The sequence below is a fragment of the Hydra vulgaris genome, chromosome 07 (assembly GCF_038396675.1).
Source record: "Hydra vulgaris chromosome 07, alternate assembly HydraT2T_AEP".
Classification (NCBI taxonomy): domain Eukaryota; kingdom Metazoa; phylum Cnidaria; class Hydrozoa; order Anthoathecata; family Hydridae; genus Hydra; species Hydra vulgaris.
The window spans coordinates 19,379,411-19,405,060 of NC_088926.1; the positions used below are offsets into that span (position 1 = coordinate 19,379,411).

At 28.3% G+C, this 25,650-nt stretch overlaps 1 protein-coding gene across 1 annotated transcript; it reads right to left on the reverse strand.

The window, feature by feature from the left end:
• Positions 1-475: 475 nt before the first annotated feature.
• LOC101236819 (mediator of RNA polymerase II transcription subunit 26) lies at positions 476-12,883 on the reverse strand. The gene is made up of 3 exons (XM_065801293.1): positions 12,695-12,883; positions 12,531-12,605; positions 476-1,818 (listed from the first exon to the last, which is right to left on the reverse strand). The coding sequence occupies exons 1-3, from the start codon at positions 12,755-12,757 to the stop codon at positions 640-642; spliced, it is 1,317 nt and encodes a 438-aa protein (XP_065657365.1). The 5' UTR covers positions 12,758-12,883; the 3' UTR covers positions 476-639.
• Between the last annotated feature and the right edge of the window lie 12,767 nt (positions 12,884-25,650).

Consider the following 25,650-nt stretch of genomic DNA (forward strand, 5'->3'; position numbering starts at 1 on the left):
ATCGGGGTCATATTTAGGGAACTTGAATAAATTCAGTAAATTCCGACATACCTATAAAACTTGAAATAAAGCTTTAAAAGTTTCGACTGAACTCCTGTAATCTAGTTGACTTTTAACATGGTTAAAACGCTAAATTATATACTTAGTCAAAATTCTTCGTTTTCTGGTAGGTTGAAAAGCTAATTTAAAAAGTTTAAAAGGACTCCTCGTTTATAGAAAGATTTCCTTTTAAAATTAATGTCGTTAAGTTTTTGGTGAAGTTTTTAAAACATCAGTTAACAAAAAACATTAGTTAAAAACATCCGTTAAAAATCAAACCTGATCAAAATAAAAAAGGATTTTAATAACATTAATTTCAAAAGACTGATTTGCAATTTGAAAATTGTTAAAAATAGTTAAATATTTGCGCCTTCATTTCAAGCTGAATAAACAAAAAAAAATTTACAAAATTAGCATAGCAAAAATATTTGCAAACTATAAGAAAATGTTGCGTCTATTTATCAATATAAAACAAAGACATTTATAACAACTGTCAAAAACGTCATAAAAAATAAATTTTTAACTATTTCTCTCTTTTTTTAAAAGCTTTTTGGTAAATAAATATAATTTAAAAAAAAAAACACAATTCTAACATAAAAATCATTCTAAAACAACATATGGTAATATGCATAACGTATTATTTCTTAGATACAAATGCTCTGTCCAACTTTTCCAAACCCCGTCTTTATCGTATACACCATTAATACCATCAGCTAAACTCTCAGGGTTCACTATATTATTTGGATGCTCTTTTCGACAAACTGCTAAATCTTCAGGTTCAATAGTCATAGAGTGAGATTCGAATAGTATTAAATCTTTATGTTTTTCAAAATTATTTTTATCTATTTCTATGTTGTTGTTAAGTAGTTCGATATCTTTATCTAGAAAGTTTTGATGAAACAAATTCATGGCATCTTCACTAGTTCTTATTTTGCTTTTATTCGTATTAACATCTTTAATTTCCTTAGGATAGTTTGTAATGAGATGAGGGGAAGATGCTTTGATTTTATTAATTTTTTTTTCTGGAGTAACACTTTGAGCTTTATTTAAAAAAGTATTTTCCACAACACTATTTGTGTTAAAATTAATGTTACTTTCTGTTTTACTAAGTATTGTGTTTGAGGTATGAATTGCATCTGAAGGTGATGGCACAGATATATTTTCATTTTGCAATTCAACTTTTTTTTTGACAAGTAGTTGTTTATCGATTGATAAGCAATTAGTTGTTTTTGAAACTTGAATTGGTTTTGGACTTACCGTTTTTGAAGAATTCAATACTTGCGATAGTGCTGCATTAGAAAGAGAATTAGGTTTTGTTTTAGAATCGGATATTTTAACAGTTTGAATTGGTTTTATGCTTACCATTTTCTTAGAATTTGTAACTTGGGAAAGTGCTGTATTAGAAACTGATTTTAACTTGGAATCAGCTTTATTGATAGTTAATGTATTATAATTAAGTTTACACGAGAAAGAATTATTTACGGAGTTGTTTGAAGGAGAACAGTCAGGCTTTAGTTTTTTGCGTTTTCGGGATAATTTTATATCTTCTGTTTGCTCTATGGACTTTTCTATGAGAATTTTATCTTTAGGTATAACTACAGCAGTTGAACCATTAGTTACTATACTTGTTGGAGAATCATTATTAAGTGCACGGCGTATATGGTTATTACTTAAAACTTGAGCTCGCCACTTTTCAACAAGTTTTTTGGCTCTTTTGGCTAACTCCTTATTTTGAGTTTTTTTACGCATGGTATTTATTGTTCGCCCAATTCGAGTCACCTAAATATAAAGTATAATATGATAAATATAATACAAAGTAACAATATTACCAAAAAGGAAAAATAAAAAGTTGGATATAAGGTTTAAATTGACAATCAAAATTACATTAAAAATGCATTTTAGAAACAGAGCCTTTAAACTTACGTTTAATAGTAATGAAACTGAAGTATTAAAAAATGCAAGTAATATCAGATTTAAAATTTCTTTTTTGGGAAAAATGACATTTGTTTTTATTTTTCAAAATTTCAAAATGGTTGGAGCCATGTCAAAAAATATAAATAACTACAATATAATAATTAACTACCATCTAAAGAATATCATAATATATAACAATATACATAGGGCAATTATTTAATTATTATTAATTTCACAAAACAAACTAGGTGGGCTAAATGGCAATCTAGGCAGCCTGCCTAGATTGCCATTTAGCACACCTAGATTGTTTTGCACCTAGATTGTTGTGCAAGCTTATTCAAGAAAACTAAATTATTATGTTTTGATAATATTTTTTAGTTGCACTAAACTTTTATTTTGTTCCTTCTTCATTTCAGGAATAGTATTTTTTTTAGTGGTAAAAAAGCAAAAAAAAAACATGAATTTAAAAAAATATCTTTATTTTATCCAAACATTTTTTTAACTCATTTTTATATTTATTTAATAATTTAGTTATTAATTAAATAAATACGTGGTAATATTAATAAGTTGCAATATAATAAATCATTTTAATGAAACAACATAAAAATACATTTACACAATAACGTTGTTAAAATAAAAACTATTGATTGTACTTCTACATATTACTATAAAAGTTTGTTTGTTAATAAAAATGTCATCAAATATGAAAATTTTAACAGCACAAATTTTTAACAAATTTAATTTTATTTTTAACAAATTTAAGCACAATTTAACAAATTTTAATAAATGGGAAAACCACAAATTGCTAAATAAAGACTTATGTAACTAAACTTCTAATAAATAAGTTGTATACTTGTAAAGTTAAGATAAAAGGTTTTCAAAGTTACAGCACCTTACTTTGGCATCTTTCTTTTTTCACTAAGTTATTTGTATGTATTTTTAAAGAATAACTAAATAAAAAACATTAACAATTTAACATATTTTTACCACAAAGTTAACATTTTGCGCAGACTTGTGTAGACTGACTTGCCAAAGCCTGTAGCTCTTTCTCTCTCTCTATATATTTTAAACAGAGGTGCAAAAATCCAATAAACACTTAAAAGTTAGAGAAATTCCTACATATGAAGTGTAAAATCAAAAAATGTATGCGGTCTCAGTAATACACAAGGGGCAAAGCTATAAGTATTGTTAGAAGCTGGAAAAATTGTTTCTTGTATCTTTTTCAAACCATTTGAAAAAGATACAAGAAAGAACTTTTATTGTTTGCCTATACATTATTGCTTGTTCACTCCAATAGCTTGGCTATTGGAGTGAACAAGCCTTAGAATCAGTTCATTATAATTTTAGTCAGTTTTATGAAAATGTTTACAAGGTACCCAATTGTAAAAAAAATCTATGTATATAATATAATATTATATATATATATATATATATATATATATATATATATATATATATATATATATATATATATATATTTATATATATATATATAAACCTTTTGACAAAGATTTTTTTTTAATTTTAAGTCTGTTATTTTAATTTAGACCAAGTTTTAAGATATGAAAAAAATGCAAAAATTAATAACACATTTAGGAAAGGGAGACCCTTATTTAACATTTAATATTTTCCCCAGGCTTCAATCATGGCAATTTTTTCTAAAACATTCTTATTTAGCATTAGTTTTAATGTTAAAAAAATTTAAACATAAACTATGAAAAGTTATTTATTTTGAATACTTAATTTTGAAAACTTTAGACATGCTTGTTTAACACTTTTTTATTTTTTTAGACGTTGATGAAATATTCTCAAAATTTAGATTTTAACTGAACAAAGTTTGGCAATACGAAAAATGTTACTAATAGTCCGTAAAAACACATGTTAATTTTAAAATCAACCAATAAAAAGTTTTAATTAGTTGATTTTAAAACTAACACGCATTTTTACAGACCATTAGTAACGTTTTTCATAATGCTAAACTTTTTATACAGTATGGTTTTATAAAGTTGTTTAAGTTTCTTAATAAGTATTAAATATCCACTCTATTTTTCTAGATGCTTTTCTATTCAAATTAAAATAGTTTTATCAATTATAGCATTATTAAACACACTCTTATAAGTAACAAACTGTCTGGTCATTCTGCCAGGCTACTGACAGACATTTGTTTAAAATTTCAGTCGCCCTTGGAGAATACAAACAATGAAAGACAACAGACCGATCTGATCTAGTAAATCTAACAGAGGTCAAGTAGCTTAATTAATACTTTAATAAGTTACAAAAACTTACTGTTCATTCTTACATTGCAAAACATTCATTCATGGCTGATTTTTTATAGAAATTAAAAATGATTTAAGTAGTACTGAGGTCATTATCCTTTGTGATTTTTCAGAAAATTATGAATTTGTTATACAAGATTATTTAAGTACAAATTTTTCACTGGAACAAAATTCAAGCAATATCGCATCCAACAGTAGTTTACTATAAAGTAAATAATGTCCTCAAATGCGATTCAATATGTTTTATCTCAGATGATTTACTGAATGATGTAGATATGGTATATCATGCAATGAAGTTAACAATGAAACATATTAAAAGCAATATTTCTCATCAAATAGAAATTGTTCATTACTTTTCAGATGGGTGTGTTGGCCAGTACAAAATTGCAAACACTTCAAAAATATATGCTACCATGAGCAAGATTTTGCTATGGAATGTACATGGTTTTAATTTGCAACAAGTCATGGTAAATCACCCTATGATGGTATTGGTGGGACTGTTAAAAGACTAACTTCAATTGCTAGCCGTCATTGAGCAACAAGAAATCATACAGCATCCGATGTCTTTTTTTTTTTACCAAAATGAAATCATAGGAATAAGTTTTTAATACCTATCTAAGGAGTCAAACATGATAACTCAAATTAAAATTTTTTCCAAAGATTTTCAACAAAAACATTACCAAGCACCTGCAGCTATCACAATTTTATTGCAACAAGTAACACAAAAATCGGAACTAAAGTTGTTTCTGGATAAAAAGAGTACTCATTTGTTTTTAATTTTCAAACCGATGAGATTATTAAAGATTGCTTGCCTAATATAAGCATTAAAATGTTTGCATGTTTGATTTAAAATAAAAATTCATGGATTGGACTAGTGGAGGTTATTAATGTTGAAAGTAAAGACTTTCAAGTTAGATTCATGCATACATTTTACCCTCCAAGGTCATATTGTCAGCCTTCTAGAGATGGTGTGTGTTGGGTTCCATCAACAAACATATTCTTAATGATTAGTAGTCCAACAACTGTCACAGGAAGACAATACAAAATCAGTAAAATTGATCACCAAAGCATTAAAGAGAGCTGGGTAAACTTTAAACCAGAGAACTAATTTTTTTATGAAACTGTTAAAGATTTGAGAAAAAAGAATTGAGAATTAAGAAGCTCATTGTCTTTATCATCATAAATTTGGCTGCAAGTCGATTCTCCTGGTCCATCATCCTTAAATGACATCAATTTAATTATACATTATGGACATATATTTTCTTTATTATCCAATTTTCTTTATTTATTAATCCAATTGAACATCTTTCTTTATCATTATTATTTTTAAAAGAATTATTTGAGATTCGTAAATAGAAAACCCTTTATTAAACATAAAGGGTGTATAAAGTGAAATCTTAAATGTGAAATGCAAACATGTTTATATATTAAAACTGTACCTGAGATTCTAAAATCTTTTATAAAAAATGCAAAAAGTAAATGTATATAACTTTTTTTTCATTATTAAATAATAATTTTTCTTAAACTTTTATAAAACTTTTAATGCAAATAAATCAGATTAAAAAAAAAAAAAACCCTGCAGTTTTGTTGTAATAATGAGTTTGTTATATATAAAACCATAGGAAAAATTTTCAGAATCATATCTTTTAGGCATCCCAAGATATACTTTTTTTGTACAGAGGATTAAAAAACTTATAAAAAGTGTTACACCATTTTGTAATTGAATTTTCATAAAAAAGCTTGAATTTTTTAGTATTTTAGGTATCATTTTACAGTTCTTCTCCCTAAAAAATAGTTAGGTACAAATTTTCAACACTATTGAGCAATTATTCCATAAATTAAAGCTAATTGTACTATTTAATTTGCTTAAAAAGTAAATGGCGCTGAAAAAATAATCAACGAAGATATTGGGACCGAGTATCGATATCATTGAAATCGTAGGGAGTCAGACACTAAATTTTGGAGTAAAGTTTTCTTTTATTAATATGAGCTTGTATTCCAAAAATCATCAAAATCTGAGATGGCATGGTGCCAAAAACCTTTTTTTGGGGTTGATTTGACACGGAATTACCCATAAACATTTTTTTCATAAAGTTTAAAAAAAAAAAAAAATAAAATTGAAATAATAACATAGTCTTTTAAAAATAATAACTTTTAATCATTTCATTAGTAATGATTTGTTAAAAAAAACAACTTACAAACAATTCTTTGTAAAAATAGAAACAACGCAACTAGAAGATTTAAATTTAACTTATGATTTAAAGTAACTTAAAAAATAATCTTTTAAAAGATTTTTAGAAAGACAGAAAAATAGTTTCAAATGTTCAAATTTATCATAAAAAATACATGCCTACTAAAAATATTTAAATATAACATTTAATTTACATTAAAAAATGCATTTATATTTTAAACCAGACATGTCAAAGTGGCGGCCCGCAAGCCACATGCAGCCCGCAAGACCTTTCATGGCGGCCCCCAACATTTTTATCATTTTATTACATATGGCAGCCCGCAGACATGCATTTCAAAAATGTTTTATTAAAAACAACAATGAAAAAATCAACTGGATTTCTGAACTCCTTTATTAAAAAAGAGCATGAACACTAAATTATTTTTTTAACTTTTTATTAAAATTGAAACTCTGAAATTAAAACCATAAAAAATTATGACGATATATTTTAATTTTAACAACTGATATGAGAAAATTTTGCAAGGAAAGAACAAATTGGTTACTACAATGTTTGATCATGTCAGAGCTTGCGGTAGTGGTGTAGTGGTAGAGCACTCGACTTATAAGCAAGAAGTTCCGAGTTCTATCCCTATCACATCCCTGGTAGTACCGCACTAAACTTGTTTCTCCGCGCAGCGACTTTGTTCGTCGAGGTTTGTGTTTCGGAGTTATAGAGTTGAGAGGGCTGCAACCACAAATAGTAGCTTCTTCAACTGTAGTGGCTCTCTTGACCTTGAGGAGGTGAATAATTAAAAAAAAAGCTTTTACTCTGGGAACGCCAAATTGAACAAGAAAATTTGGTACATTTTGAGACGTGCAAGTCTATGAAGCTGCAAGACCCAAATTTTATGTTCAGCAGCTACTCAAAAAATATAAACAATATAAAACAAGATTTTGAAGTTTCAAGATTTCAAAAAATGTGAACCAAAGTTTGCTTTGTTCACCTCACCATTCAACTTTGATACTGAAAAAGTGGAAGATCTGCAAATGGAATTAATTAAACTTTAGTGTGATTCTGTTCTCAAACAACAAATTACTGATGTTGGTGTAACCAAGTTTTATTCATTTTTACCACCACATCAATTTCCGAAGATGATACAATTTGCTTGTCAAATATGTGCAATGTTTGGCAGTACTTATCTTTGTGAGCAACTTTTTTTGCACATGAAACGAAATAAAACCCCTGAGAGGTCCAGGCTTACTGATGAACATTTGTCTTCCATAATGAAAGTGGTAGCTCGCCAAAACATAAAACCAGACCTTATTAAGCTTTCAGCGAATAAAAGATGTCAAATTTCTGAAAAATCCAAAATTTTATGTTGTTATTATTATTACAAAATACTCCTTGTTCATTTTTATTGTGTTCTTATTGTGTGAAATAAATAATGCATAATTAAACTTCTGTACTTTTTAAAATAATATTGCAGTGATTTGGAAGATTTTAAATATAATTATAATTTTGTTTACTTCAAACCTTAGCGTAAGGACAGTTTGGGTTGAAGAGTTACACTTCATTCATTAGAAAAATAGATATTAGCTTGAGCGGCCCTTACAATATTTCCTTAGGCTAAAGAGGCCCCCATACCAAATTGAGTTAGACATGCCTGTTTTAAACGATCATTAAAATCAATTTTTTATTTTAATTAAAGCCTTAAAATAAAAACTTTAGATCAACGATAAAAAGTTATTTATAACATAACGATTTTTTAAATTGCATTCAAATTGTTAAAACATTAAAACAGCCGTGGTCAAATTGTAAAGAAAAAAAAAATAAGCGTGGTACATTACAGCATGCGATTGCACACCATTCATGTCCAAGTTAAAGAGGGTAAATAATACAGTAAAGAATAGAAAGTGAGCAATAACTAATGCAGTAATAGAACAGTGGTAGAATTTTCTGCTCACAATCAAGAAGTTCGACAATCAAATTATGCCTCAGGGTTGGTTGGGAAGCAGGTGCGATCGCATTCTATATATGACCATGCATACAATATTCAATTGCGACAATATGGCTACAGCTTTTTAGATGTTTTGAGAATATTTCAAAAAACGCAATAAAATTTTAACTTGACCGGAGACAACTACTGAAAAAATTAACTAAAAAAATAAATTCTTAAAGAAATAAAAACTAAATGAAAACAAAAAAAATTATGTTTAGAATAAATTATTTCTAAACTTCTCTCTTTTACAATTTTTAATAAAATTAAGTGACACTTTTATAAAAAGTAACAACATACTATTAATGATTGTTTACCAAAGAGACAAACGCTGTTCAGTTTATCAAAAAGTATGATATAATTCCTTATTTAAGTATTTGTTTTATTTCAACAAATTCTAATAAAACCCAACATTGAATTATATAATAAATAAAAAAGTAAATATATTTTTATAACCATTTTATTTTTTGCATAATTTGCAAAGTTTAAAATATTTAAAACAATTCTTCTTAAGTAAGATTTAAGAAGAATTGTTTTAAATAACTTATGATAAACAAAAAAAAACAAAAAAAAATTAAATCATTGTGTTACTATAAAAATATTAAAACAATATTTTCTTTTAGCAGTGTCTTAAAATTTTTTTTGCCATGCATCAGAACCCTGAAACAGTGGTCTATAATGATCAGTATCCAAACCGCAGACTATGCATACATTTAATAACTTTATATTTTCCTCAAGTCCATCGGTTTATTATACTATAATATATTATAAATTTTTATATAAAGGGCATATTACATAAGTAAATTATGATATTTGTTTTTTGCAAACTAAAAGCATGCTTTTATTGCAACAAATTATTAGGAAGCAAACTTTTATGTTTAAACTAAAAAGGTAACTTATATTTATAAGGAGGAAGCGGAACTGCTTCACAATACTGCTGATGATGTTTAGTGAGTAGGCTTTTTAATATATTTGTATGTCTGTTTTCTATATGGATTTATGTGCGGTGCTTGTTCACCCGTAAGTCACTTTACATAAATGTATGTATGTATTTTGTTCCTACCTCTGGCACGGTGTTTATTCACTTATAATTCAATATGTATATATGTATTTTTATGTTTAGTCACCTGTAAGTTCCTGTATGTTTATTTATTATTAATTTTTTGATTATTAACCTTGATGATCATTATTTTTTAAATTTTATTGAAAACGCAGTTGTTGTTGAAAGTCTTATTTTTATAAAATCAATCATGCAAATACTTTTAAAAGATTTACATTTAAAAAATAAAAAATAAATCTAAATTTTTTAATATAATTTTTAATAAAACTTACTTAACTTTATACAATTTAAAAAAATTAAATTTTTTTTATAACGATAAAGAAAAGTAAACCACTTAGTTTAAAAGCACTTTGCTAATATAAAAACATTGTGAAGCAGTGGCCAAATTGTCGCAACTAAATAAAATTTGCATGGTCAGGAATAGAGCACAATCACACCCACCAAGCACTTCCCAACCAAGCCTGATGTCTCTGAAAGTACCACACTCAAATTGTTCCTTCACATAGTAGCTTTGTTTCTTTGTTTTATGTTTCAGAGTTCAAGGTTGAGATAGGGTTTTCAAAAAAATAATTCAGTTATTTTTATATTCAGCAATATCAACACTAAAAAAAAAGAGGAAGAAATTTCTATATAGGGTAGAATATGATGCTTTGACTTACAGTGGGATATGATATACCCTTGCAAGGTATAATTTTCTACCTTTTAAGGTGAAAAATTGTATGACAAATTATTGTTTTTAGAATATCTATATCTACATTAAAAGAAAGAAAATCATACTTTACTAAGGTTATATCACATATCCTATCTTAAGGTAGAAATTTCTACTTTTTTCTTTAGTGTGTAACAATGCTCAGTGAATCTCCTAATAAAATGTATTAAATGTGTTGGGTAAAAGTTTTTGTAAAAAAAAAAGTTTTATTTTAACTAAAAAGCAAAAATAAACTTTTAAATTTAAAAGTTCAGTAAACTAAATATTGACACAAGATTTATTTCAAAACAGATTAAATTAAAAAGTTTATGTTCTGCTTTTTAGTACAAAAGATGATACTTTTTAGCAAATGTTTTTGCTATAATTAATGTAAGAAAGCATGTGTCAAAATCTAACTTTTTACTGCCCTTTTCTACATAAAAGTTGGTTACCTTATTAAAATAATAAAGAAATAAATAATTTAGCCTCCTTTGAATTTTGAGCTACTAAGTTTGCAAGCTAAAAATAAGTAAAAAAACATTAAAATTACCTAATTGACACCTAAGCCAATTAGGGTACAAATGATAAATGCTTGAGGTTCAAGCATTTATCTGCAAAAAATCTAATTTGGTAGCCTATGTCATAAATTTTTAATAAAAAAATCAAACAATGAAGGGTAATGTTAAGTTATGTATCTTCATAAATTAAACAATGAAGGGTTATGTTAAGTTTTGTATTTTCATAAATTTTACTATTTAATACAATCAAAACATAGTAGTAGTAGAAAATTGTAAGTAAAATGCTAATAGGTATAATGCATGTAAGTTTTAAAGTAAAATATAATTATAAAAAAAGTTATTTAACTTCATATAAAAGTGATCAGAAACATATTACATTAAATTATAGCTATGATCAATTTATTTAATTATAGATATGATCAATCAATTAATATACAGTATTTACACACAAGAAATATTAGCTACATAAATTGATGAAACAATGGGGAAAGGCATTTCAAAAGCAGTGAAAAGACTTTTTTAATGATTAAAACTGATTTCATTGTTTATACAATAAACAAAAAAAATAACAATTTCAATTATAATTTTAGGAATAATTATATTGTTTATTAAAATAACAACTATGTAACTTTTGTAACAAATTATAACTAATTACCACTATATTGTTTAAATTGTTCATAGTAATGAATAATCAAACAATGTTAAATCACAGTATAAATTTTGAATCAGCAAGCAAAATATATATATAGTTTTATAGATGAAACCACTTTATATGTTGTAAGAAATTCATCAACCAGTCAAATACTGTTTGAAATTGATGAATAATTTAAAACAGTTTAGTGAAAATATCTAAGATTTCAATTATATTGAGTCTATCATAACTAGTTAATGTTTAATGCTAAATGACAAATTCTGACAATTAAAACTAGGATTAATAATTTCTTAATAGAAAAAATATATTTAAAAATTTCAAGTCAATTAAAATTAAAAGTAAAAAAGTCAATTAAAATTACATCTAAGAAGAAGAAGAGTTTAAAGGTCTGGGTTTCTGCATTCTAACCATGTGACAATGGGTGATTAACAGAGATCATTAGTTTTCAACCAACACTGAAATATCATTGCGATTGTTATAAATAAATCAGCAATAAGTAATTAATATAGGAAAAAAATTCGATAATTATCATTTAAAATTCTATAATTATCATTTAAATAATTATAATCTCTTAATTTGCATTAAGATCATGATATATGCATATAGTTTTATTTATGAGAATTTTTTTAATGAAAATAAAATTACTATTAACATTTTTTTAATGAAAATTAGAATTACTAGTGAAATAAATATTATACACAAGCTAAAAATATTATTTTCATATGCCAAATGTATTTTTACTTTGATTTAAAAATAAATAAAAATTTAACATGATGAGATTGTAAAACAAAGTAATTCGGTTCGTGATAAAGAATTTTAACTTATTATTACTCAAGATAAATTCAATTTAAAAATGTTTTATGTAATGTTTTGAGTGTGAAATTACCAAGGACATGAATTTTAAATGAAAAAAATTTATGTTTAGAATTTTCTTTAATGAGTGCATGGCAAATAAAGGCAGAAGCCAAAATGTTGTCATAAAAATATGGCCTGATTATCCATAACTATATCAGTTATGTATTTAAAGATATTTAACTTAACATATATTGCACATAGATCTATTGTTTAAATACTATTCTACTTTTTGAAATTTACTTTGATGTAACATAATTAGCTAAGAGCATAGATTTATGCTGAAGGCAGCACATTCATTTATTACAGGTAGATTATTGAACTTATTCTTAAAGTTAATCGAGGAATGTCTCTTAAAACATACCTCAAGAGCTTCAGAGGTCATTGCTAGCCTCTCTAGGCAGGATACAACTTCAAGTACAACCTCCATGTTCAGCACCTGCAAAGAAAATTTTTCTGAGTAAATTTTTCGATTTTGTAAACAAAATCACATTACATTCTGGAAAAACTGGAGTAAAATTCTATTACATTGCCTTCGGGATCTACTGCTTTATCTAAACGTGCCTTGATTTCGAGAGCAGTGGGAGGCATGAATGTCAAAATACTGTAACGATTTTTCCAAACAGTACACCCGTCTGCTTTGCCAAGCCAGACATTCTGTTCTACGAAATTTTGTCATGAGCGCTAGATATTGCTGTCAGTACTTACGGGAACTGAACCGAGCCAATCGTGCCTTATTTTATGTCATTAATTTAAGTGCATTGTGGGTACTTGCCTCAATAACCTTCAGATTAAAGTTTAAAATAAATTATGGCTTCATTTAAAAAGCAAATTTGTTGTTGATGTTAAATTGATATTAAGCAAATAAAATAACACAATAATAAAGCCGAAAAAAAAAATTGTTAAAATACAGAGCCGTAACTACAATTTTGATATTAGGGGGACTTATGGTTCTTTTAAAGGAGGGAGGGGTAACGAAAAGTTTTGACTTTCATTTATGTAAATAGTTTAGTTTATTTTAGTGATCAATAGTTTATAAAAATATTTACAACTATCCGTAATAAATTTAAAGACTTTTAAAAAATCATAAATGTTCGCCATTTTTAAATTAACATCGAAGATGTGCTGCATCAGGCACCTCTAAACTAATAGTCTTAAGATACTCGTGCACATCTGTGACATATACTTTTTGAACACAATAGAAACATATGTGAAGAGAGTTTATTTCCAGTTATCTTTTAAAATTCTTTTTTAACTGATTTAAATGTTCATCTAGTTGATTTTTGAACACGTTCACCGAAGTTGCGTCAAATACTATTTGCGGCAGGGTATTCCACTGCAAAACAACGCGGTTCGTGAAAAATTTCTCTCTTGGCATGCAATTGAGTACTCTTTGCTGGGCAAGTTTTTGATTATTACCCCCGCATAATATACTTTGACGACGAAGGACAATTGAATGGTATGTGAAAGTTTAATTCATCGATTTCATGCATGAATTTCAACATCAGAATTAAATCACCTCTTATTCTTCTTTCTTGAAGTATCGTAAGACCTAACATGACTCTTCGCTGCTCGGCGGTGCGATGCTTAATCTCAGAAATGGTTTTTATAGCACGGTTTTGAATTTTTTTTAGCGCTTCTATGTCTGCCCGTTGGTTTGGTGACCACGCTTGGATAACGTACATATGTGGTATATAGTTGCTTCCACAGTGAAAAACTACGGAAAAGTTTTTTTCAGCCCCCCTAAGGAGCGGTTGGCATTCACCGCAGCTGCTGAAACTTGAGCATTAAGTTTAAGATCATCTGAGATAAGAACTCCAAGATCTCTCTCTAAATGAGTAACTCCGATTGGCAGGCCGTCTGGTCCTGGAATGAAATAGTATCATCGTAATACTATTCATTCAATAGTATCTTTTTTTCCTCGGCCAGTATGCATAACTTTACACTTTTCAGTATTGAATGTAATGAGTCAGCAATGTGACCGTTCAATGGCTTTGTCTAAGTCTGCTTGCAGACTTTCCGCGTCCTGGTCAGATTTTATGACGCCGATAGTTTTGCCGTCATCAACGTAGAGTTTGATCTCATGTTCCAATTTGTCTGGAAGATCATTAATGTACAGAACAAACAATAATGGACCCAAGACCTAATCTTGCGGTACGCCGCTAATAACGTTTTTCCAATCTGATGTACAACCTCCAATTACGGCTCTCTGGTGCCTTCCTGATAGCCATACTTTAATCCATGCGTGAAGCTCTTCTTTAATTCCGTAGTTTTGAATTTTGTGGAAAAGTCTATTGTGTGGAACTCTGTCGAAGGCTTTTGTCAGATCCGTGAAGATTGCATCTGTAGCGTATCCCTCATACATAGCTTCTGTTAAAAGATCAAGTGTTTCTAGGTTTGGCGAGCACAGCTTTTTGAAAACAAAAACGTGTTGGTTTTTTGATATAAGATCGTTTACAACACAATGATTTAAAATCTGGTCTCAAACGAAACGCTGCATAACTTTACAATGAATACACATGAGTGATATTGGTCTGTAATTAGATGTTTTTAGTTTGAACCCTTCTTGAATATTGGTATTATATTTGAGCGCTTCCAGTTGTCTGGCACCTCACCATTAGAAAGTGAAGTCTGAAAAATAAGGGTAAGTGGAACGGAAAACGCTGCTGCACACATTTTGAGAAGCCTTGGATGGACGCTATCGATGACCATCATCTTGTTCCCGTCAAGGTTTTTAAGTCTTTTCTGTATTTCATTACGTACAATAAACTGCGTCGTACATGTCACTTCCGTCCTTGGTTTGAAATCTGGCATCGGACCTTGCGGCTCGATTACAAAAACCGATTGAAAGTAGTCATTTAAAACTCTACATATTTCCTTCTCATCAACTGTGCTTTCACCTGTATTGTCCCCTAAAACTCGTATTTGGTGTTTAACTTTTTGCATTTTGTTAAAACAGCCGTAAATCAATTTTGGGTTATTCTTTGAGGCTTAAACTATTGTTGATTCGTAATCTTGCACTGCTTTTTTAACTTCTTTTGCAACCTTTTTGCATGATAAGTTATATTTTTTACGAAGGGTATCGTGCGTAAAGCGCCCAGCAGCTCGGTACTTTGCCCACAGAGTTCTTTTTTTATTTATTGCCTCTTTAACTGTCTGTGTTACCCATGGGTAACACAGACATCAAACTACGTGTCTATGAAACAAATAAAAAGTTTAATACTTGCTTCAAACATCGTTTATCTCTACAAAAATGCTAACTGAAATTTTCAAAAATGTTTATTCGTGTTTGACATTTATTAATAAACTTATTTGCGACCATCAACCAAATCAATTTTGTCCATTGCTTCCACGTGAGTATGAATAACTAGCAAGTTGTTAAGCCCGGAATCTGTCGTTGTCAAGGTAGGTTTTAACTTTTTCTAGAGCGGAGAAAGATTCTTTACTAAGAGCATTAGTAGCTGGCGTGACACGAATTACCATGGCAATCTTTGGAAAGCTCTTTTAGAGTGATCCAAACTCTTGAAAAACAAGAAGAGATCTTTGATAGTGAAATTTTTGATGTCGTAACCTAATGATGTTGCAATGCTTGGGAAAAGGGAGAAATTTTTGTTTTAACTGAAGATTGGTTAATGTCTTGACAGTAAAAGTGGCAAACTGATTGCAGATGATTTTCCCAATTTTTCTTTTTTATTAACTTGAGAAAAACTTCCTTAAGATCAATATCATCAGGTTAATCAAACCTCTGTTTTATAAAACTGATAATAAGATCGAAAGCTTCAAAATACAATTGGCAATAATATTCTTTTGGTGAAATGCTTAGGAGAAAAGTAATTTGTGTTTTAGCTAAAGATTGGGTAATGTCTTGACAGTAAAAGTGACAAACTGATTGCAGATAATTTCCCAACTTTCTCTGTTTATTGACTTGAGAAGAACTTCCTGAAAATCAATACATACCTTATAATCAGGTTAATCAAATCTGTGCTTTATAAAACTGATTATAAGATCGAAAGTTTTAAAATACAATTGGCGATTATGTTCTTTTGGTTTACAACCATAGAAACGATAGATTTTTTGTGGGTTAAGAGTTGTTTTTAAATAATCAGACATTTTCATTTTTCTCGAGAGTTTAGTTTTTGTTTTTTTTCTATTTCATTTTGCCGTTTGTTAAAAATTACAAAAAAGAAATTACAATAAAAGAAAATTCTGGCAAGAACAAGAAGAAGACAGAATTGTCTTATCATCGATTACAATGTTGTTTTCAAACGTATTTACATAACTAATAAGTGATAAAATAAAAGAGTATAAGTACCTACGAAACTTCAGCAATAAATTTTTGCTAACAATCTTCCAGCGGAATAATTTAAAAATAAAAAATAAAATAACAGAAAAGTGAAATAGTCGTGAAAGTTATTAATCATAAAAAATGCGTTAAGTTTTATTTAAAAAAATGCAATATAAATATGTAATTAGGGCTGATTAATAAATATCAACAAAAACTTTAAACAAAAAAGGAAATCAGTTAATAAAAAAAACAACATAAATTTGATGATTTGTTAATTCAAAACTTTTAAATTGTTTTTAAAAAAGATATTTGAAATCTACCCAGTGGGCACAAATGTAAAAAAGACGTCTTTTGAACGTCTTTTGAACGTTTTGGACGTCTTTTGAACGTTCAAAAGACGTCTTATTTAGGTCCTGTGCCCACTGGGTAGTATATCAAAGTCGGTAATGTTTAGTAAATACCGTTTTGAATCAGCCTTAAAACTTTCCAAAGTGCAGCTTAAAGCAAAATCTTGTTCTTCATTAAAAATATGAAGAAAATTTTTCCAAACAAAAGGTTCCCGATATTGAATTTTGGTTCAAGGCTAATTTAAGATGGTTTATGGGAATGACAAAGTCGTTCACTGAAAATTTAGTAGGCTATTTATGAGAGATTTCATTAAAGGAAGATTGAAATGTTACTGGAGATATGCCACCTTTTTCTTTAAACATAAATAGCATTACTTGATGAATATTAATCTTATAAATATTTAAAGCTTCAAACTGACGTAAGAGAGGTTTGCAATATGCATTCCTGTTTGCCCTAAATATTATCCTGCAAGCATGTTCTTGTTTGCTATAAATTTTTTTGAATTTAATGTGATTAGTGCTACCCCAGGCAACGTTAGAGTAAGAAAGATAGCTGTGCATGAACGAAAAAATATACATTTTTTAAAAATTGATTATTGAGAAACAATTTTGTTCGATATAACATGGAAATACTTTTTGAGACGTTACTTTCTATATATTTAATATGGTATATCCATGACAATTTTTTATCTAAAAGCACTCCTAGAAACTTTATAGTTATTCTCCTTTTAATTATTATGCTATTGATTAAAAGATTGGGCAATTTAAGAGGAATATTATTGGCTTTACTAGATTTATGGAATAGGATAAACTTTGTTTTATCAACGTTAATGAAAGTTAGTTAATTTCAAACCACTCGTTAATCTTATTTAATTCTTCGTTAATAATTTGAAAAAGAACAATGACATTTTTGTGAGAATAAAATAAATTAGTGTCATCTGCAAATAAGATAGTGTTTGATTATTCGATGCTAAATATAAATCATTTATATAAAAATAATAAAGGTCCTAAAATCAATCAATATCGTATCAATATAAGATTATGCATCACTATTTAAAGCATGGTTGAGTAAGTCTATGTTCATATCTCCAACTACGAAAATATGTTTCCGCAATATACTTTTTGTGTTTAAAAATGTGTGCAGATAAGTTTTGAATGCTTTTAAACTACCAGCTGGCTGTCTATAAATAGTAAGTGACTGGCGCCCTGGTCCCGGCTGAAAATTAAAATTTTTTCAAACCCGGCCCATGGCTAAACTATAAGATTTAGCAAGGGCTAAATGATAGCTGGGGTTAGAAAAAAATTTATAATACTTTATATTTTATAATTTTATGCTTACATATACTATTTGTTAAATGCTGGCATATATTTATATATTTTCAAATTCTAATTTACGTCCAACAAGATTGCAAGCAACCACTATTAAGTTATGAGTTACTTTAAAATAGAGAATAAGTAAAAATACTAGGAAATGGTTAACTGAAGACTTGAAAAGTTGTAGGTTGTATATAAAAGCAAAACATGAAGATGGCTAATAGTTATAAAGCTTTTTAAATGTTCAAGGAAAAAAACTGGATTAATAAAAGTTTTTATAGCATGAAGGGATAGATACAGTAAAAGGATGCAATTTGTTGAAAAAAAAACAAGCAAGAATGAGTTTAGGTTTATCGTAATAGAGATGATAGCTTGTTTGAGCATTGACCATGATTGTATTTGTAGAAAAAAAAAATGCAACCTCACAACAATAAAAGAGTGGCTCAAGCTTGGCAGATAAAACAGGTCTAATTTATTATTATTACTTTTTTTAATGTTATTTTACCTCCCCAAGGCTGAAAACGCCACTACAGACGAGGAGGCTACTTAATTGTGGTTATAATCCTCTTAACTATATAAATCCAAAACATGAACTTTGACAACCAAGGCCGCTGCGCAGAGAAACAAGTTGAGCGCGGTACTACCACGGACGTGGTGGGTATTAGGCGCTCTACAACTAAACCACGACTGTATTACATTTACAATGTGTTTTTAGACTTTGTCTGAGAGTAAGAGGGTTGTTATTCATCAATATAGGAATACCAACATTATTGCAATATTTTAAGCCCAGAATTTAAATCCATAAGCCACAGCAAGCCTTAGGCTGTTACAGAAGAGAGATCAGATTAAAAAATCAGCTGATATAAGATGCAAGATAAAAACGCCTGATACAAGATTTAGTAAATTGAGAATAACAGAGCTTAACATCAGACGGTACCTTTTTATATTGGTTTCTTGGAATAATAAAAGGACATTTATTCTTAAGAGAAATTTTTTTGTAAAAAAGATGAATTAAATGATTAATAAAGCAACTGCTCAAGATAGTGAAAAATATAGAGTAGAATGAGGTTTGACTTAAAATTAAAGAGTAGGAATAAAATTTTATTATAATTACTATTATCCTTTAAAAAACTACTTTCAGCTCTTGTGCACCCTCACCTAGAATACTGTTGATCAATTTGTAACCCTGGACTTCTCAAAATAGAAACGGCAAATAGAAAGTTTGTTAAGAAGAGCTTCGAAACGAATCAAAGGACTATATGATCTACCGAATGAAGAAAGATTGTTGGCGTTAAATATGCCAATTGTAAAATACAGGTCACTTCATGCAGATCTAATTAACCTCTATAAATGGTGCAAAAATAACAATGGTGATAGAAGTCTTTTTGAAATAAATAGACAATTTATTACTCGTACTCATTTATATAAACTAAAAAAATATTCTTCGTGATTAAATCTAAGTATGAACTTTTTTTCTCTAAGAATAATTATTAACTCTCTTCCTAATGACATTGCATCAGCATTATCTCTAAGAACGTTTAAGCTACTTCTAGACAATCATCTAAAAAACGAACAGCTTCTCTATGACTAACCTACATTTTATTAATTATTTATTTAAATAAAAACTCTGTAATTGTCAAGTACTATATAACTAGGTTGACAGGCAATTTATGTCTATACAATTTATTGTAAAACCTTAATGTTAAAAAATAATAATAAAAGCTTCCGAACTTTTAGTCCAGAAGGAATAAAAGCTTCTGAGATGCGGTTAATGCATACATATTATGGATATAAACATATATGTTTGCTATTTATTTAGATGCTGACATACAACATCCTTTCATATTTATATAAACTTTGGTATTTATATGGTGTAGTATCCACCCGGTCGTTCACTATCTATAAATAACATTGATAACAATATTTTTTGTAAATTTGCTAATTATCTCAACGCATAACGACTCACAACCTGTAATTTTTACATTAAGGTCGTTACATTTAATGAAATCAATAGAATTGTGGATGTAAATACTTACGCCACCACCTTCGCAAACATCGCGCATATGATGAACTGATGCATAATTTGTTAACTCAAAGTTATAATTTTTTTCATTGCTTTTAAGCCAAGTTTCTGTGAAACAAATTATTTTAAATTCATTGTTAAGTTTCTCCAATAAACATTTAAATTTCTCGAAATTTTTATTCATACTTTGAATATTAATATGCAAAATTGAAAATCTATTCTTATTCTCACAAAGATATTGAGTAGATTCAGATATTGAATAGTACTCTTTTTCTAAAAGGTTTTTAATAAAGTTATTATGGCTTTTATGGATATTAGGGATTTAGTGGATATTATGGATATTAAGTTATTAGGTTCAGCGACACCAAGCTGGGTTTTCCATTTCAAAACACGTTCCTAAAACAGTTCGTAAATTTCGCTGCTTTAGGATTTTTCCAGAACATTAACGACTTGAGATGCTAAGTTCTGTCTTTCCGCTGCCGAAATAATTTTACCTTGGAGTACCTTACTTAGACTATTTGTTTGTTTCAGGAGGCATTCCCCAAAATAGCAACAAAAAATAATGTCAAATGTTGACATTACAAACTTCACTCCCCGAATTCTTGCTTCCATTTCGGTATCATTCAACTTTAGCAATGACCATCTCCAAAGTTTCATTAGGAATTTCTTTTAGGAAATTTTTTGATAAGTTTGCAAATTTCATATGCTGTTCCAAAGGTTTCGTCGAGGCTTGAAGTATTTTTGATGATATCATCGATCGCAAGGTTTAAAACGCGACCGTAGCAATGCGTGTATAAGCACTTATTGTTCAATAACTGTATCTCAGCTGCTACTCCAGATTTAGGAAAAGACATTAGCAGCTCCGTCATAGCATTGACCACGCGCATCTTCCGATTTCAAATTCATCCTCAAGAGAATATCTTTGAGAACACTCACAATTTCTTTGAAAGTTGTATTTGGTAACGGATGCATACCAATTAACTCTTCGTGCGCTTGTAAATCATCATTGACTCATAGAAGACAAACAACCAGCTGCTCCGTATTGAAAACATTGCTTGTTTCATCTAAAAGAATGGCAAAGAAAACATATCTTGAAACATTTTTTTGCATACATGAAAAAATATATTTTAAAAATATATACGCATAGGCGTCCCGAGGAGGGCGTAAAGCGGTGTTTAGCCCCCCATACAAAATTTAAGAGTCAGCAAATTGGACACTGGAATCGGCAATATTAGAGATATATTTTTTTTAGATCGTATTCGTCAAAAAAACAATTTTAGGACTTACTCGGCAAAAACTGTCTCTATTATGGGATTTGTCAACTTTTTTTCCGCTTGATTGAAAGTTTAAAATTTTTATGTCTGATAAAACTAACATAATTAAAGAAAAGAATATGCTGTTAACTTTAAATTGCCACCTAGAGTCTTTATCTAAAAATATTAACGTTCAACGTCTTTAAACAACCCGTCTTTTTCTGACCGCCCCTTACAACTTCAGAATTTTGCAGCTAAATTACATGGAAAATAATAACAAATTAAATTCAAATATAATACATTGCAATGAATTTTTAAGTCAATGCTGCATGCAACCAATAACAAGTTTTATTAAATAATTTTTCAACCAACATTTGGCATTCCTATTGGTGAAACACATGACAAAACGCAGACCTTTTTGTGAGTTTGTTTCAAGCGAAACCAAAAATCGTCTCAAAATTCAATTTTTTTAGTGGTTAAGTTGTTTTTCCTTAAATAATTTGAAATGAAAATCTGAAATCAAACATTATTTTGCTTAGATCAAGTAAAGAGAATTCAACTTTGTCAGAGTATCATTCCAAAGCTCCGTGGACCTTTTTTGTTTGGTTGTAAAATATTCTTATTTGTCAATCAAACCTTGAAGTTAACTGTCAAGTTTAAAAAACATTAAAATTTTCCTTTATTCATGCATAGTTACAAGATTCTAGTGTAGTTTATATATAAAATGATTTTTACTACTGGTTATTTTGATCCGAATAAAATTTTTCCCAAGTGAAAACAGGTTACAGTAAAAGTCGTCCAAGACAGAAGTCATGCTGTTTAGCGTCATTTACTAATTTGTTTACAAGAAAGTTTGTTGAAATGGAAAAGTCATTGCGATGTCTTACGTTTTTAGAACTCCTAACATGACAAGTTTGAGTATAATTATTTACACGCATTTTTGTTACCCATTTATTAAGCACACCCAAAATTTACACATTTAGTTCAATTAAATTTTTTTTTTAATTATAACTTTTAGTAAGGAACAAATCAATGTTAAGGATTTTAGGGTTTGTATGTTGGCTTAGCGAATATCATATGTTTTGTTCTGGTTTAATTAAATAATGTTAACGTTAAATTTCTAATTTTCAGATATTATTTGATAAACTTTTATCGTTATTTATTTTATTTTTCTCTTATTTCTTATTGCATAATGGTTTTTATTTTTTTTGGTTTGCAATCTTATTAAATAAATATGCACGAAGTGATGTTTAAGAATAGAAGCGTATTTGATAACAACAACTGTAAATTTATAAGAAAATTTTGACAAAATTTTAATGAAAACTAAAACTATAGTTTTAACTTAATAAAAGTAATTGATTACAATAAATTATTTTTTGATAACCAATCCAATAGAAAGATTGAAATACCCAGCTAATTCACAGGCACAGCCTGGTTCTTTGAAAGTTCTTTAAACGTAAGGGTCATTGTCACTGAAAAAAGTTTTTTATGCAACTTTCAGCTAACTTATGAATTTTGTTTTAGTCATTGTTTGCTGATGTGCAACGATTTTCAAATTTTGTGCGTGACTTATCTTATTAGTACCCAGTTTTTTTGAAAGGAAGTGTGTTGTCATTTCAAAATAACCTTGCAGAAAGTTATACAAAACATTATAATGTTTCCGAAACTTTCTAGAATTAAGGCCCGTTGGCGGGTCGATCCGTGTCGAAAAAAATCGAAATAATGTCCACTGGCCTTAATTAAGGCCAGCGGACATAATTTCAACTTTTTTTTCTAAACGATTGTTGAGAGCTGTTTTTATCTTTTCGTAAACAGGGTAAAACTCTCAAGTATTACATTGCTTTCACTTTCATAACTTATTTGTTAAAAAACTAACATTATACAAAATTGTTACATAAGAAAGGATGAAGAAGAAATTCTTATGACACACCAAGAATATTTATAACATAATTTTTATAAAAATGAATATTGAAAATTAGAAAATAATGTTTTTCTTGATCACAATATGGTCAGAATCAGAGGCGATTTTACGAGAAAAATGAAGGTATGAATCTTTAAAAAGTACTAACTGGCTCCTTTAAAAAAAACAACCTCAAAACTTATATTTACCCGACTGAATTGTGTCAAATACCGGGGAGGGGGAGGGGGAACACCCCCACTTACACCTGTAAAATCGCCTCTGGTCAGAATTTGAATTTTTTTTAATGAAAATAATTTTAACTTGCGATTTGTTGAACAAGGACAACTTTGAAAAATTGAACAAAGATTTTTAAATAATAACTTTTACTGTGATACGCTAAAGTATAAGAAGTATAATTAACAAAATTGACAGGTTAAAACATTCTACAGTCAAATGTAGTTTTTGTTCAGCATGATTTGTTTAACTAAAAATTGATGTTCCAGCAAACTATCTATAATAAAATCGAGTCTGCAAATTTTAAACTACAAACCAATATCGCATGAAAGAAATGTTTAGGACAACCATTTAAACAGAAAATGTTCTGGTTTTCAGATTAGAAATTAAGTTTTGCGTTTCTATATTAGATTATTCTAATTATGACTTGAAAATTGCTCCCGTTGAAACAACTTTGGTGTTGATTGTATAAAAGAATCACCAGGATAAAGTTTGAAAAAAAGTTTGCTTAAAAACGAATATAATGTTTAAAGCGAACATAAATATTCTAATGAAGAAACATTTTGATTTTCAATGCCAATTGGAGTTTTTTTTACAATTGAAAAAAAAAAACCAAGTATTTTTTTTTACTGGTGACCACCTGTTGCAGACAACCTAAAAGTAATATAATAATATTTTCAAACCATTTAAAGGTTTTTATTAAATTTTAATAAAAATTTAAAACCATTTAAAACAATTTTTATTAAAAACAACGAATAGCACAAAATATTATTGTGTATGACATGTCTGGCGACAGACATATAATGTTTACAGTACACTAAGATGCTGATACCAAGATTTTCATTGACGATATGTTTCAACACTATATCTTTCCAATAATGAACAAATTAACCTGCGTCAATCGACTTCAATTACTGAAATATATTATATAGTGGTTTATTTATTTTGTTACACTTTATTAAAAGCAGGAATATACCCAATGGCTTTCCGATAATAATTAACCTAAAGTTAAACAGTGGGCTAAGATTCCCCAATCACATCACCTTCGAAACTCTAATTATGCTATAATTTATAATTAATTAATTAATAATTCTTAAAAATATTCTTAAACAATATAAAATAATGAAAATTATTTTGGATTTATTCTTGAATTAAAAATGTTCTTTTTTCACGCCTTTTGCGAAAAATAAATAAAAAATTCTACATAAACTTTGCATCTTTGACCGGCACAACGATATTTTGAAATTTGCGTTTTTTCAAGAAAATTCTTGATTCGTATTAAACATTGGCCATTCTTCTAGAATATTTATGAACTATTAGAACTGTCGAGAAGATCAGAGAACTTATCAGAATATTCTAGAACGTTCTTAAACTGTTTAAAATCAATAACACAAAAAATAAATATAAAGCAATCGTATTCGAAGAACAATTATTACTACTTCGTGAAAATGATTCACAATATATTTGCAAATCTAGAAAATCTACTCATTTCCAAAGCTTTTTGAGTGGTTTTTCATAAAAGTCTTTGTCTATATCTTTTAAATTTGTTGTTTCTTATCAGACCGAATAAACAAAAAAATAACATTTTTCTTGTTCTGCTACAGTAAAACTAATTCCCTAATTGTGCTCAATTAAGTAGAAGTAAAATACTTACAGTGTTAATGAAAAATTAGAAGTTGAAAATATCTTTTAAAAATTACATCAAACTGTTATAAAAAGAAGAGTGACAAAAATACAGTTAATAAAAAGTAACAATTCTTTTTGGCTATTTAGGTTTATTAAAATGGTGCGTTTGGAGCATGCAAATGCTAAACACTATGGATTTTCTCTTGCCTTGCTTAATTTTAATTACTTAAAAAGTACTTTATTCAAGAACTCCAAAATATGACATATTATGATTTATATAGAGTGATTAGCGCCACCCCCTGCAATGTTGTCGATAAAGTCTGTATCAAATGCAATAAAACTTTTAACTCATGGTTTGATACCGATTTCTGAAAAACTAATTTCTTGAAAAATTAATGATTGAAATTCCTAAGAAAACAATTCTTAATACTATTTAAATGCAAGTTAGTAAAGTTTATGCTTCATTCAAAACTTAATATCAAAAAGTACATATAATATGAGT